This window comes from Athene cunicularia (genome assembly GCF_003259725.1).
Source record: "Athene cunicularia isolate RWA chromosome 2 unlocalized genomic scaffold, athCun1 chr2_part1, whole genome shotgun sequence".
Classification (NCBI taxonomy): Eukaryota; Metazoa; Chordata; class Aves; order Strigiformes; family Strigidae; genus Athene; species Athene cunicularia.
Genome location: NW_020799095.1, coordinates 50,806,549 through 50,822,919, shown reverse-complemented (window position 1 = coordinate 50,822,919; position 16,371 = coordinate 50,806,549). Strand labels below are relative to the sequence as shown.

Below are 16,371 nucleotides of genomic sequence, written 5' to 3'. Positions count from 1 at the left end.
GTGGAGTTGGTGGAGATACCTGGTTTTTGGAGAAGGAGTGCGGTGAGGGAGGATGTCCTATCTCATGGGGCAGAGGAAAAGCAGAGTGCCACAGTCCCAGTACACCTTGAGCATGTTCTTTGAACAAAATCCTGCTATCTGGCAACTGGAGGATTAGTGAGGGCAGAAGAGGGGTATGCATCTACATTACTTAAGTTGAGCTCTATGGCTTTCACTTCCTGAGGGGTACGTATGTGCCCAGCACAAGTATGTGGTGTTACATTGGTAGAACAAACCAGACATGGTTGTGGACTGGAAAGAGGTGAACCTGTAACTGTAGAGGAAACTTAATACAGCAGGGGTAAGCCAGTGAAGTTGTGTCTGCTCTTCCATTTACCCTGGAAGGGGGTAGCATCACTGAAGCTTGTGATGCAATCTTCCTAGCATCTTCAGAAGAAACAAAGAGAGAGATATATACGACAGGCTTGTTCATGGTGGAACACATCTCTCTGTGAAGCACTTCAGTCACTTTCAAACCTGAGCTCACATATCTCAGCTGCAGGTCTGCCTAGGAACTGCAGTAGCACTTCTGTGCTCCCTCTGATCATTGGTAGATAATTGGTACTCTCTCTGATCCTTTTTAAGGCTTCTCTTTGTTTGAATCAGAAAAGGTTCTTTATAAAGAAATTAAATTTTGGAACTTGTGCTTTAAGTGTGTCTTTTTGGTTTTAACATACATACTCAACACATATGCTTAGTGACAGTGCTATGAGGGGATCATTTCACTGAAAGGTGAAACATGGCCCTCCTGACTCTGCAAGAGAATGGGAAATATGTTTTCTTTTCACATAGGAAGATTTAGAATGGTATGTTTGGTGGCTAATCTGTGCCAAAAAAAGTTTCATCGTCATTAATATACCCTCAAGAACCCACTTATTAAAATCCTACTGATAGAAACAAGGACATTTATTAAACTAACATTTAATAAATAAATAAGAAAAGCTTTAAAAACTCCCATTTGACTTATTTTTTGGTTTACTAGCAGATATTTTTAAGTATACTGTATTGCACTCTTCCCATACCCACTAGCTTCTCTAAGTGTTTCTATGGTTGGTAGCATGTCTTTGCTGACCCATACATCTTTTGAACAGAACAGTGACCAAGACCAAAATAAGTAGTTTGTGTTGATACTATATGCTTTACCTCCTAACTCCAGTTCCTCACAAGAAGATCTCTGAGTTGGAGTATATTTGAAATGTGTGTTTTGAGGATATGATTCCATAATTGCTGATCAGTTTGTCACTGGTGGTTGCACCTTAGGGAAGTTTTCAGACCTCTGTTTTACTTCCCCACGCTCACTGCAGAAAGACAAACTTTTGTCTTTGCTTTGTTTTTGCCTTGCCTTTCCTTGTTTTTCTCCGTCTGTTTCTGCCTTCACCGAGCAGAAGACACAGTGTGGTGTTCCACACCTAATTTGAAGGGGCCACTTTGAAGAGATAATCACTGGTGGAGTTGAGAAATACCTGTCCCTAGCAACGTACTGCAGAAATGCTCTTCCTTCTTCCCTGCCAAACATAAGGAGGGTTCCAAGTTGCCTGCTCTAGAGAATGGTCTGATTTGTATCTGTATGACTACTTGCCTTCCCTATAGTGAGGCAAATAAAGATGTCTTAATTATAAAGGCACCATTTGATTGCATGAATTTAGCTTCTTCTTGCTCAAGTTTGCTTCTAGTAGGAAGATTTCCATGAGCTGAAATTAGTACCATCTTCTTCTTGTCAAGTTTTCTGTGATGGTTTTATTGATACATTGAATTTTGCGAGTTAGGTTTCAGAGACAGTGAATACTAAGGATATAGGGTGAAAGTGAAAAGATTAATGCTAGGCTGATGCTGCAGTCATTTATTCATTGTCAGTTTGTATATGGTGTCATTGCTGTTAGCTTGCCTTCCTGAAGATTAATCCCGACTGATATATTTCTAGAGCATTCTGATTTAACAGATATGAGGGCATCCAGGAAAACAGGCTATTTTTTTTTTATACTTCTAGTTTCCTTGTTTATCCTCGTAGCCTTTCTCTGTTCTTGTTCCTTTTTGAACAAGATTTATGGAGCTGATCGTAAGTTATCCTACTAGCAATCTTCCAGTCCATTCTGGAATCACACTTGCCTTTCTAGGGTAGCGTCACATAAATACTCCATAGTTATTCAGTGGTCAGTGAGTATCTGGGGCTTTTTGACATGCAGTAGTTTCCAACTCATCTTACCTCGTGTGCTTTTGTGGTTGGTACCTAAAAGGCACAATGTACTGCTGAGGTATTTTTCATTCTTATCATTCCACTTCTTGTATGCTGTCCTGTGAACTTCGCACCTTTGAGCAGTTTTATGGCCTCTTTATGTCCAAGCTTTATATCCAGCCCAATGCTTCTGCAGTCCATGCTGCCCATTGCTCTCTCTGTTTTAGCCAAGACTTCACCGTCCCCTAACTCTCACAAAGTCTTACCTTTTTCATTGTAACTAATAATCTTCCATGTGGAACCTATCAATGCTTCAAAAACACTATGCCAAAGATATATTCTGCCTTTCCTTGATTGAAATAAAAATAAACAGTTAACCATAAAAAGATGTCAGATTGGTCTGGCGCAGGTCTACTCATCCTGAATCCATCTTGCAGTTCATACATAGTATACTGATCATCTATCATAACTGTATGTTGTTAGCCATCCTCTTACTACTCAAAATCTGTGTATTAGATGGCAGCTTTATGGATGATCTTTTATGATTATGATTGTAATAATGATTTATATAGTTTTTCAGGAAATCTCAGGAACGTTCTGAAACATTGCCACCTTGTGGCTTTTAAAAAATCACCATCTTTAACGGTGCTTTTGCTTGTACTTTGTTGGAAGAAAGGACATAGCATAGTTAAATTTAAAATAATTCACTAATGAAATCTGCTGTCGTTATTTTCCAGCTTACAGGAACTATAAATGAATCCTAGTATTTTTACACAGAGTTTTCTTCTATGCATTGCACTAGGCTTCTTTTATCTCTCATTTTTTTGTTTTCCTTACAGGGAAGTAAAATGGCTGTGCAGTGTGAAACAGGGATGACAGAGACCATAAACTCACTAAGTAGTAGCTTTTAAAATTATGCAAGAGTGAACTTATCAAGGTATAATTAGGTAGCAGGTGGTAATATTTAGGATGTATTTTGGAGTCCCTGCTGACTAAGTAGAAGCTGAATCTCAGAATTATATAGATAAGTAGACTTTGAAACAGTCTTATTAATATTTTATATGCATGTCTGATGCTTGTCTTCTCTGGGAAAAAAAAGTTTTTCAAATATGGTGGCACTTTCCATTTAAGTATATCAATAACAAAAGAAGATCTGTGGTGGACTGCAAAAATTGGTGGATTAGATTTCATGGTTTGTATTGTAAAAAACCTTGCAGAGTAGATGATCAAAATGCTCCTTTCTTTTGTGAGCTCCTTTTCCTATTTGTCATTATTGCTGGAGTGTTACTATAACAAACAAAAATATTCATATTTTATCAGCCAGGAAACAAAGGTGTCAAACCTGGTTTTGTTACATGCTTCTTTTTTCTTTCTTTTAAAGTCCCAAATGGAAATGCAGAAAGCAGTGGACTGTGAACATGCAGTCTATCCTGAATTATGTGGTTCAGTGCCAGGAAGTGTGAGAAAGGACCAGGATCTGGAGTGCCATCCAGAGTTACTGCTTTCCCCAGCATGAGTTTGGGAACTTCTGAGTCCCATTTTGAGCAAGCTTCATGAGACAGAGCTGTCTGGCAAGGCAGGCATCAGGGCCAGGCTCCCTAGAGGGTGCAGGCAGCAGTGCCAGCAGGCTGGCTGTAAGCAGCAGTTCAAGAGGAACCCAACGAAGCTGACTAAAAGAGACTGAGTTGCATCTATTACAGTCCTGTTCTCATGGGATTGAAAGACGTGCAAAGCAGTAAATTTTTCTGCACAGCCCTTCAGCAGGTCCAGACTGCAACTTCATTCTCAAAATGAATTCCACTAGATGTGCATATACAGTAGCACGAGAAGACAAGGAGAAACGAGATTCAAAGAACCGGAGAAACATGAGGGCCGGCAGCTTTTAGGCAGTGCTACAGTTCCTCTGGTTGCTTCTTTTCTGTATCTTAGAAAAAATGGCAACTGTTTTCTGTGATAGTCTGCACTGACTATAAGTAATATTTCCATTTTTTTTCTATTTATCTCATATGATAATCTACAGGAATACAATTTAGCATGGAGAACCACAGCAAGTACATCCAGTTTATGGGTAGAAAGTTATGAGGGGTCATCCAACTGCACAGCAGGCAATGGGAAAGAAAGGGAGCATTAAGACATTTTTCTGCATTTCAGCCTTCTTTTCTGATGAAGGGAGAGTGGATTCATAAATGATTTACAACTTGCTGAAGGAATTTTAAAATGTATCACAGTCATTTCCCATACATATGTCAAAATAAATCATTTTGTACAATAGGAATAGAATATGGTATTGGACTGGATAGTATTATTTGGGGAGCTGCATGAAATGATTATAAATCAAGGTGAAAATTTCAAAGGGACTTAGAGAAAGTCATAACCGTTTGGAAGAAGCAGTAAAAGAAGAAAGACAATTATTTTCAAAATCAGAGCGGTTGGGCATCTTCATTTGGAGACAGGCGCAAGAAACGTATTAGGAACATGTACTGGAGACTCCCTTAAAAGCAGAGCTGGGGTGCAGGTGGGAGAAACTGTCCAGGCCAGGGACAACAATGGGAGAGGGAGTTGTGCTGAGAAGTCTCCAAATTGAGCAAAGTCGAAGAGACCATTGGGGCAGAATAGAATGTGCAGACAATGGAAACTGTTGCTTAAACAGTCTCTGTGGTCTGCTTGCTTCTTTACGCTTCCTCTCTCAGGAATAAAACTACTGCTAGAGGGTGCTGAGCCTTAAGCTCCACAGCTATTACAGAAACTACACTCATGTGTGCTAAGGTGGCAGGATGGCTTCAGGCCTCCCCAGGATGCCACAGGCACCCTCCACTCCTGAGTGTTGTGCTGTTGTGCCCCTTGGTACACATTGGTCAAGAAGGGACCTCTGAAAATCATCCAGTCCAACCACCCCCTTAAAGAAGGACTGCCAGCATCACCAGATCTGGTCAGCTGTGGCTTTGTCTAGCCAAGTCTTGAATAACTGCAAGACTATTAAAGTTTTTCCCCAGGTCCAACCCAGACTGAGAATTGCAGTACAGGAGATGTACTTGCGATTAGGATTGAGAATGTTCCAAACAACAAGTAGTAATACAGGATGTTTCTGGCTATTAACAATGGGAAACTTTTTTTTTTTTTTGCCATTTCTCTGCCTTTGCATATTTTCCTTCTTTGTCATGTGTATAATGGTGCTAGTTGTTGAATAGTGCCAAGGTAATACTGAGTGATTCCTAATTGGCTTGGTATGAGCATTTTGACTTGCCTTGGAGTCAAATGAATGTTTGTTCCTTCTCTTATTTATACCAATGCTTCATTGCTTTGGGAGAAAGAAATCTGGATGTTTTTTCTAAATTGAGTGTCCTTTTCAAAATTAATTAAGCCTTCTTTAAAAGTGCAGAAATTTCCATTAGTGAGGATAAGACAGTAGCAGAGCCAGTCCAGTTTGGCATTCCAAATTCCAGGCTAGGACTGGCAATTTAAAATAGAAATTTAATGAAAAATGCTGTGAATGAAGGAGGCATAGGTCCTTATCTCTCATTTTCTTTTCTTAGTGAGATTTGTGCAGGGAATGCAAAATCTCCGAAAATAATCTTTTTTTTCAGCATATGATTTCACTTCAGGCCATATTAATGCTGAGTGAAGATTTACAGCAGAAGAAGAGAGTACAAATTACTAAAATAGCGTAAGTTGGTCATAGGGCCAAGATGTAATTTTCTGAGTAGAAATCAGCTATAATAAGCCTAAAGAGCATTGTGGATCAGTGAGAAAGGTGATGTGGAAACATTTTTCTCTCTACTAGGCCCTGTAGTTTTGAATATGCCACATGTTGAGGCTACCTCAATACAACATCATGTCACCAATAAGATCTGCAGCATGACTGTTGTTTTCTTTTAGTCAAAGTTGTTGCTAATTGATTAGTGCTCCCTGTCTCAGTCTTTCAGGTTTTTTGTCACTTACCCATCCCCTTCAGAGACAACAACCACTCATGCATGAATGTCACCACAAATGTGACCAGCCTTGCTTCGGAGCTGTCACTTGTTCCATCCTATGCACTATGCAGCCATGCACATCTAGTTTTCCTTTTAGTCTGGTTTTCAGATTATTTTTATAATCAGATCAGCCATACAGGAGCAAATGATAAAAAAAACCAAAAAAACCCAAAACCAAACCAGACAACGATAGTAGGACTTGTTGAATAGAAATCCAGGTGGAGCCCTTTCCCAAACATTCCAATGGCTGTATTTGGCATGCATGAATTCACTCTTGCAGCTCCAAACCTATGAGTCCTTGCGCATTCCTTAGGCTGACATGAAGGGCGATACCGCTTTGCTTGACAGATGAGATTTTGCTCAAAATAAGAGACTTCTTTTATATTTTTTCTAGAGAGCTAGATGCTGTCTTTCAATCATTTTCAGTCCTTTGATACTTTCCACTGTGGAGCTGTTTCTTACATTTTCCAGACTGTCCTCCAGTGACAATTATTTACAGCCATGGTGCTACTTCCCTTCTTGACCTGAAAGGTCAGCAGTGTCTGCCTTTTGAGAAAGCCATGATTGAGTCTTTCCTCACTCAATGAGTCTGAGGCTGCTAACAGTCTTTGTAAAGACTACAATTCTTTCTCAGTAATGTATCTTTTTTTTTTTTTTTTTTTTTTTTTTTTTCATAAGCTCCCTTCGGGTCTTGTAATAGTCAAGCTAACGTGTATAGGAACCACCAGTTTTGTAACCTCCCTTAATGCATTGGACATCTGCAGGTTTCAATGCTGTCAAGTGCTGCATCCTGCAGCTCTCAATGCTACCTTCACCGTAATGATTGTTATTACTTCCCTGGCTTCTGTGCTACTCGATGTGCACTGCAGAAATTATCTATGAGGTTTTTATTCACATCTTGTAATTGTATTTACAGGCTGTAGAACTATTCAGTCAGCAATGGTCTCTGTAGGAGTCTGTCAGTATAATTTTTGTTTGGCTGTTTGTTTTAGTCTGACTTCCTAGGAAACAGAAGCTGAAGCCCCACTCTTCCTCCATAGCTTTGGAATTCATTTATCCATTTCAGCAAAATGACAAAGATGTTATATAATTATGCTCGCTTAAAGAGAAGCTAGAGTGAACATTTGTCTATGCCATCATAAAATTGGCATCCAGAACAATACTTACGGATTTTCAGCATCCTTTTCACCTTAAATACCAGAGAATTTAAACATCAGTCCAAACTTCTCTCTTGTGTGGATTCTCTATTGTCTAATATGGTCAGCTCATTTTACAACCTTAGTATATTTCAGTTAAAACAGTAATTCAACTGCAAGACACAAGTAGTGGGCAACAGAGCTTCATAAGATCCACTGTGGACAAAACTATTTGTTTTGGATTTTAACCCAAATTTTGGGATACCCGAATATAATTCTGCTGCAGAGATATAAGCATACTTATTAAATAAAAACTGTAGTAATTAACCATTTTCTACCAAGATGTGAAACTGTTTGGTTAATCTGAAATGGATATATGCATAAACTGTGAACAAATATTTAATTCCATCATGCTCTTTACATCATTATTATTATTATATTATACGTTATACATTTACATTATTATACATATAAGAACAATAGGAAATAGTTAATGATCCTTAGCTTCAAGTCCACATGAACTGCCACAAACATATGAAGACCTTTAGTCTAAAGTAAGTATCAGGGCAGTTCGGCAAAGTTTAACTTATTCCTTGGTGACCTAAATATTCAATGTGTCTTTTTCCAGAAGAAACTGTAACATTAGAAACCCTCTGAGTATTATTTGGTGGGTTTGGCTAGTGAGTGTATGCATGTGAGCAACACAAAGCGCTTGTCTGTGCGCATATGCTCTTCTCAGTGTTAATTGCTGCTCCTTATGTATTTAATATCATTTAAATAAAAGGCAGATGTGTTTTGGCCAAGATCTATGCTTCTGTGATGTCTCACAGCTGCCATTACGGTGGTTCTCCATCATTAGATAACAGAATCACAGAAGAGTTGAAGTAGGAGAGGAACTCTGGAGTCTGTCTAGTCCAACCACCCTGGTTTCCAGGATGAACTGCTCTATCTTCCAGGGCCCAAGGTGAAACTGACTGGCCTGTAGTTGCCTGGTCCTCCTTCTTGCCCTTCTTGAAGATAAAAGTAACATTTTCTTTCCTCCAGTCTTCAGGCATTTCTCCCAGCCACCATATTTGATCAAAGATTATAGAGAGTGGCCTTCCAATGACAACTGCAAGCTCCCCCAGTGCTTGTGGGTGCATCCCATCAGGGCCCATGTATGTATGTCCAGTTTGCTTAAGTATTCCCTGACCAGATCCTCTTCCACCAAGGGTACATCTTCCTTGCTCCAGCCTTTCCTTGTGTTCTCTGGAACCTGGGATTCCTCAATCAGATTGGATGTGGTTATGTGAATTCATTCAGACTGTTGCCATGGCTGAAGCTAGCAGGTCTGATGGATAAGCTTGGAACTACATTTTAAGTGACGAGTGTTTTCTGTGTGAAAACAAAAACTTAAGTAGATAGCTAAGGTCACTTTAAAACACCTAACACCTGCTACAAGTTCTCCAGGTGGTGCCTGTGAATGGGCCAGAATATGTGGAAAAACTACCTAGGGCTTTATAGTCAATACTAACAAGATCCAAAAGGACCGTTAGAGAATCTTTTTGTGCATGTCAGTGACCCATGCTAAAAATCTCTCTGTGGATATAGTAAGAAGATATGGGTTTAATCAGGGACTTGTACTCATGCATTCCATTACTGATGTGGCTGGAACACACATTGCCACACTGGATAAGATGCCATTAAAACTATACATTTATTACTGTTTCACCAATTCAGACAGTGGATAAATCTATCATCCAGACTTGCTGCTTAATAACCAGCAGTCATAGTCCTTCTAATGTAACACTTTCATTAGATCAGAAATAGGACACACAAAAGGATAGCAAATGATCCTGGGAAGTCTTTCCTAGACAGATAAATGCTACTAACAATAAAGTAAGTTGTTATTATTAGTACTGTGATGTTAATGAAAATCATGAACAATTACCTGCTTTTGTATAGGTTGGGTGTTTTTTTTTTAATTTTTAATTTTTTAGTGCAGAAGACTTTAAAAAAGACACCCACACAGTTTGCAGAAGTTTGAGAGAAATGGTTTGTATTATTTATGCAGCAGAAATTCTCAGGAAGCAGACTACAGAAAAAAAAAAAAAAAAAAAAAATTTGCTTGTTTAAAACTTTTGAGTAATGGTCACACACTATATCACAAAATTGATGTTGTTTACGTTTTCTTTTAGGAACGTCTCTTGATGAGTCTTTTGCCCAGGAATGTTGCAATGGAAATGAAGGAAGATTTCCTGAAGCCTCCCGAAAGGATTTTCCACAAGATTTACATTCAAAGACATGACAATGTTAGGTAGGATTGATGTAGCCTGTGAAATAATTTAAAGCAGAGAATATTCAGTAGAAATACAGTGACATGCAATTGCATGGAGAAAAAAACCCAAGCAGTACAGTGAAGATTTGTCATCTATGCAGAGGGGGAGAATGGGTGCACTGGGGAGACTTAATCATCTTCTCAGAAGATAATGGTGAATCAATAAATGGCTTAGAGTAGTAGCACTGGGAGGTAGACAACTTTTTTCAAACAAGTATTACATTTTGGGTGAATAGGAGTATTTATTTTGCATGGTAACTTTTACACATTTTTATTTTCCTGACAGTAAGATGCATTACTTTTAATGCAATAAATTTTCTGGGTAATAGCAGGGAAATACAGAAAGAAAGTGTGTTGTAAGCTTAAAAAAATGTGCATTTGTCCCTGTCATATGAGCTCAATTCTACTTCTTGATCTTGTTCAGTAAATGACTGTTGTGCAAGTGCCCTCATTTATTATGGTTGTTGATAAAGTGCCTTCTCATTTGCTGTTCTTCCCTGTCACCCCAAACTCCTTAAAGGCCTTATTTGATTGGTGCTGTTGTCCCATACTGCCTCTAGCTACTTTTCCTTCAAGTGCCTTGTTTCCAGACCAAAAAAAATGTCAAAGAGGTTTACTTGGTGCCATCCTTGCACTAGCCAAGGTTCAGGTTTAGTAAGTGATGCTGCAGAACTGTGTTGATTTGCACCACATACTCATGTGGCAAAGGAGTAAACTTCCTTAGCACCTCCTTCTCTCCCTCATCCACTGGTAAATTCATTCTGGGGTTCAGTCTGTCTCCCATTGAGCTAAGACTAATATTTGTGAGGACCATTTCCTAGTGAGTAAACTGTTGCAACTAAAAGCATTTATGTCAGTAAGGGAATCAGAGATGGCTGTGATCAGAGTGTTTCAAAGACAAACACAGACAAATTAGGTCAGTTTTACACTGTAGAATTAAACATTACTGAATTTATTCATTAGCAGCTCACTTCTTGCTAATGGTTAAATCTTACATAAAATGTTGTTCTCATCACTATCTATACAAAAGTCTTGGTCTTTAACAATCAATTTAAAGTTAGCTTCAAGTGTACAGTACCCCAGAGCTGATGTTGCAAAGTTAGCATTGTTTGTTAGTCTTTGATGGTTCTCAATTGCCAAAGTCAGTCTTGAGAGCTCCTGAAGGAGCAAATTCAAGATCAAAGTTGTCTTGCTCCTTCTCTGTTTTTTCTCGTTTACATCTCGTGCTTTTATGCTGTTGCCTCCCACCAACACCATTTGTCTTGTTTTCTTTTTCTGGCCAATCTTTCATCATTGGATGATGTTCTGTCTATTTGCAGCCACTTGCGCCTACCTTGTATGCTGCCTGCCAGATTTTTGCTGCTTGGGTGCCTTCTACTATCTTTGTCTCGTTGGTGATCACATTGCTTATATACTTATAAAAAATTGTGTCTAGTTATGCCATCACAGTGCTGTGAAATACACCTGTGTATATATACTGTTAGTACACTTACATACAAGTTCAAGGCAAGCCAGTGACAGTTATACCCTCATCAGTATATTTATACTGTGTATGGGTCACAGGTCTCTGCACTTGTTACAGTGTGGGTAGTCTTAAACAGCACTGTTTTGCAGCTGAACTGGTTGATTATGGTGCTTCTGAGTCCTCTCCTGTGCTGAGATCTGTTTTATTTTCTATATTAAATGGTGTTTCACATAACCACTAGGGCTGCTGTGGCTTACTCACTGCTTCAATGTGGAGTTCATAAAAGATTTTGAACCTGAGTATCCTGTCTGGAGAGGTGAATTAATTCTCTGACATTAAGAGAGTAGTTTGGGGCAAATGGAGGCAAAGTAAGATGGTCTCATTTTAATGTTAAAGGGAAGAGAACTGGAAACAGGAGACCTCCCCTCCCCATCTGTACTATAAGAAACTGTATTACCTTTTATTTCAGTAATGCAACTATCATATGAAAATAAGAAGGGGGGAGGAATAGTGTCCCAGTAAATACCCAGCAAGCTGTTGCTAGCAGGTCCTGGTACACTAGGGTTTCACCCCAGGAGCTGTGTGAGTCTGTAGATCTGAACGATACAGGGGGAAGCCCCTGCAGGTGTGACCCTGACACGAGTGTGGAGGGATGTGCTGCTGATGGTCAGTGCCAATAATATGTGTGCTTTACCTTTTTAAGGAGATGGAAACAATTCTTTTTCTTTTGAGTAGTGGCAGTTCATTGCTATACCAGAAGGACCTAAGAGATCACTCCCATATTATCATGACTTGCCCTCATCCCACCAAGCTTCTGTAAAGCACCACTATTAAAACAAACAAACAAAAAGCCCCTATATAGTTCTAAATTCCTGGAGTTTTTAACCCCAAAGATACACAGTGGAAAATAAGAAAATAAGCTGCACGTTTACCTTTCTTTATAGCAATGCTTTCTTTTTCTCCTAGCAAATACCTGGAAGTGTCAGAACATTGTCCTCCAGAAAGGATAGGCAGGAGGAAGTAGGCATGCAATTTCCACTCCTCACCTGTTAAAAAAAACCCAAAAAACTCTTGCCATTAACAAAAAACATCTGTTTCAGTCTTCTAAATAGCTGCCTGAAAAAAAGCACTAGATCTTGCATGTGAAAAATAAGACATTCATATAGTTACCTTCTTTACCTTCTCCCAGAAAAAACACAGGGGTACACATTACAGTGGATATATCTATAACCCTGTAAGAAGTTAATGATGGGCTGGGAAGAGATAATGGCATTACAGATGCACCATGCAACAGCCCTGGTGTAGCAATTAGTTGGTAAATATTTTTCCAACTATCAAATAGTTGTTGAATGACTGACTGCGACTGACTGCTCTTCCAGAAGGGCAGGGAAACATTTGAGGCCAGAGCCCTCAGTGTTGTGTCATCCTTTGATGAGCTTTTCCCAGGTCTGTAGTAAAGAGAGGAATTAATTTTGCTCACAGACAACTTTCTTTACTGAGAAATCATTTCCGACCTCCACCTCAGTACCCAGGACATTATTTTTCTTTCTGCAGTAGAAAGCATTAAACTCCTTCAACATCAATTGAAGATTTTTGTGTGGAGAGGGGGCCAGTTTAAAACTTTATATTTCCATTTGAGACTGTTCTAAGGGCATCAGTGAATATGGCCCATAAAAGAGCACTAAATAGATGGCTTCCTATGCAGAATGGCAGGAACTTGCAAGGGCCCTGGGAACTCTAGTGTTTTGTGGGCAAAAACCCTTTTCTCCTTCAAAATGCTCACACTTAGCAAACGAAAAATGCCTGCTAAGGACATGTACAACCTCTTCAGAGAGAAAGATCACTCGGCCCTTACTTTTGAAAGTAAGATAATGGTACAAGAAAAGGTTGTTACCCATTCCAACCCTCTGTATGTATTTGTGCCTGTGCAAAAAGGAACAAGAAATTTTTTCCAGGCAAGTTTTATTATCTCCTGTGTACACTGTGTAAAGAGTAGTTGTTAAAACAGAATATATTTATCTGTGGAACCTTCCCAAAGAAGATGTCAAAAGGAACTGTTACAAGTTGATGAAAATCAGCCATCCTTTGCCAGCAAATTATTCACTCTACAGATACACTGCTTCTTTTCCGATGTTTTGTGTGGAACACCTGAATATTACCCAATGATCTTGAAGAAGGTATGACCTTTTTTTGTCAAAGAGGAAGAAATGAGACTTTTTGTACATCTGCGACCTTGTAAAGTTTTTGAACAGAACTGCTGTACAGTATGAAATGAGTTCATGTGTTTTAAATGGAAGCAAACAAGTTAATGCAAATTTTATATGCAAAACAAGACATGCAAATACACATCCAATGTACAGCATGAACCTGGCGAGGACATGAAATTCAAGCATCAGGAAGGTAAAATAGTCACAGCCGGTGTAATATCTGTGTCTCATGAGAGGGAAATAGTCCATATACAGTTCAGGAGCCATTTCAACATAGTACAGGTGTTTTCTTACTGAGGTGAGCCCAGACAAGGTCATCATGAAGGATGTGAGGACCAGATGTCGTGTGAAGATTCCCCAGCAGAGCAGCTCTTCTGTGATGCCTGCAAAAGGTGTGCCCAGGTGGAGGACCTTCTGCAGCAGGTAGTTGAGCTGTGGGAGGTGGTGAGAAGGCTGTGTAGCATCAGGGAGGCTGAGAAGGGGTTAAATAGCTGGTTTCAAGTGCAGGCTGCATACACCCACAGCCAAACAGCCCAAAACTCCCCCACTGGAACACATGGAAGGGAGGTGGGGAGGCAGTAATGCAGAAGAATGGGAGCTTGCAAGGGCAAGGACCTGCAGGAGGAAGACTTCCCCAAAGCCTGAGGTGGTGCCCTTGCACAACCATTGCACTTCTCTACAGACTGAAGCGGAAAGGTTCATCACATCAAGAGAGACACTGGAGCTAAGTAGGGCAGCCCTATCCGCTCCCCATATAATAACCATCAGAACTAAGAAAAGGCAACAGGTGATGGCAGTACACGACTCTTCTGAGAAGTAAGGAGGCACCCATCTGCTGACCTGATGCACTCTCTAGAGAGGTGTGCTGCTTACTGTGGGCTCATATCAGGGATAAGTGAGGTCACTGAGCCTCGTACAGTCCACTATTATCCAATGCTGTTCTTTCATGTGGGCACCAGTGATACAGCCAGGAGCAGTCTGAGGAGTATCAAGAAGGATTGCAGAGCCCTGGGAGTGGTAAGGGACTCTGGAGTGCAGGTAGCTTTTTCATCAGTCCTCCCGGTCAAAGGGAGGGGGTATGAAAGCACCAGCTGAATCTGGCAAATCAACAACTCGTTACAGGACTGGTGCCACAGCCAGAGGTTTGACTACTTGGACCATGAGACTCTGAGAAACCAAGTCTACTGGGGGCTGATGGGGTCCATCTGTCAGAGAAAGTGAAGACCGTCTTTGGTCATAGGCTTGCCAGGCTGGTGAAGAGGGTTTTAAACTAAAGTTGCCAGGGAAAGGGAATCTCAATCCACCCCACTCTTACCAGTTTTATGCCAATGACAGCAACAGATGCCCAGAGCCTGGAGAGGGAACACAGGTCAGCAGGAGTGCACCTGAAGGGCAGCACAAAGAAATTTCAGCCAGTAAGTCAGGTTCATCAGGGGCCCAACTAAAATACCTCTATGCAAATGCACGTAGCATGGGGAATAAACAAGAGGAGTTAAAGATGCGTGCACGCCTGCAGGGCTGCTATCTTATTGGCATCACAGAGATGTGGTGGGATGGTTCCTATGACTGGTGTGTTGGAAAGGAAGGATACAGGCTCTTTAGTAAGGACAGGCAGGGAAGACAAGGAGGGGTTATCACTCTCCATGTCAATGACCAGCTGGAGTACACGGAACTCCACTTGTGGATGGATGAGGAGCCCACCAATACCTTATGAGTCAGGATTAAAGGGAGGGTAGGGACAGATGACGTTATAGTGGGGGTCTGCTACAGGCCACCCAACCAGGAAGACTGAGTGGATGAGGCCACCTATAGACATATAGGAGCAGCCTCACGTTCACAAGCCCTGGTCCTCATGGGGGATTTCAACCACCCTGATATCTGTTGGAGGGACAGCACAGCAGGGCATAAGCAATCCAGGAGGTTCCTGGAATGCATTGATGATAACTCCCTTCTCCAAGTGATAGAGGAGCCAGCAAGGAGAGATGCTATGCTCGAGCTTGTTCTCACTAACAAGGAGGGGCTGGTGCAGAATGAAGCTCAAAGGCAGCCTTGGCTGCAGCAACCATGAAATGGTGGAGTTCATGATCCTTGGGGCAGTGAAGATGGTGCACAACAAGCTCTCTACCCTGGACTTCAGGACAGCAGACTCTGGCCTCTTCAGGGATCTGCTTGGTAGGGTACCATGGAATAAAGTCCTGGAGGAAGGAGGGGCCTAAGAGAGCTGGTTAATATTCAGGGATCACCTCCTCGAAGCTCAGAAGCAGTATCTCCCAGCAAAGAGGAAGTCAGGCAAAAACACCAGGAGGCCTGCATGGATGAACAACGAGCTCCTGGGCAAGCTCAAAAATTAAAAGGAAGCCTACAGAGGGTGTAAGCAAGGATGAATAGCCTGCAAGGAATACAGAGAAACTGTCTGGGTAGCCAGGGATCAGGTTAGGAAGGCCAAAGCCCTGATAGAATTAAATCTGGCCAGGGATGTCAACAGCAACAAAGAAAGTGTGGCAGTGATAAAAGGAAGATGAAGGAAAATGCAGGCCCTCTCCATAAGGAAATGGGAAGCCTTGTTACCCAGGATGTGGAGAATGTTGAGGTACTCAATGACTTCTTGGCCTCAGTCTTCACTGGCAAGTGCTCCAGCCACAGCACCCAATATGCAGAAGGCAAAGGTGGGAACTGAGACAATGAAGAACTGCCCACTGTAGGAGAAGATCTAGTTCAAGAACATCCAAGGAACATGAAGGTGCACAAGTCCACGGGACCTGATGAGATGCATCCACGGATCCTGAGGGAACTGGTGGATGAAGTGGCTAAGACACTATCCATCATACTGAGAAACTGTGGCAGTATGATGAAGTTCCCACTGACTAGAAAAGGGAAACATAACCCCCATTTTTAAAAAAGGAAAAAATGAAGAGCCATAGAACTACAGGCCAGTAAGTCTCACCTCTGTGCCCAGCAAGATCATGGAGCGGATCCTCCTGAAATCTCTATTAGGACACATGGAAAGTAAGGAGGTGATTAGTAACAGCCAGCATGGCTTCACTAAGGGCAAATTGTGCCTGG

The 16,371-nt window shown here is 41.0% G+C and overlaps 1 protein-coding gene across 1 annotated transcript in view; it reads left to right on the top strand.

Moving 5' to 3' along the window:
• ADCY1 (adenylate cyclase 1) overlaps positions 1-16,371 on the top strand; it is a 128,076-nt gene that overhangs the window by 11,804 nt on the left and 99,901 nt on the right. Inside the window, exon 3 of the mRNA XM_026843560.1 lies at positions 9,497-9,615. Coding sequence (XP_026699361.1) covers positions 9,497-9,615 — 119 coding nt within the window. The remainder of the gene's footprint in view (positions 1-9,496; positions 9,616-16,371) is intronic.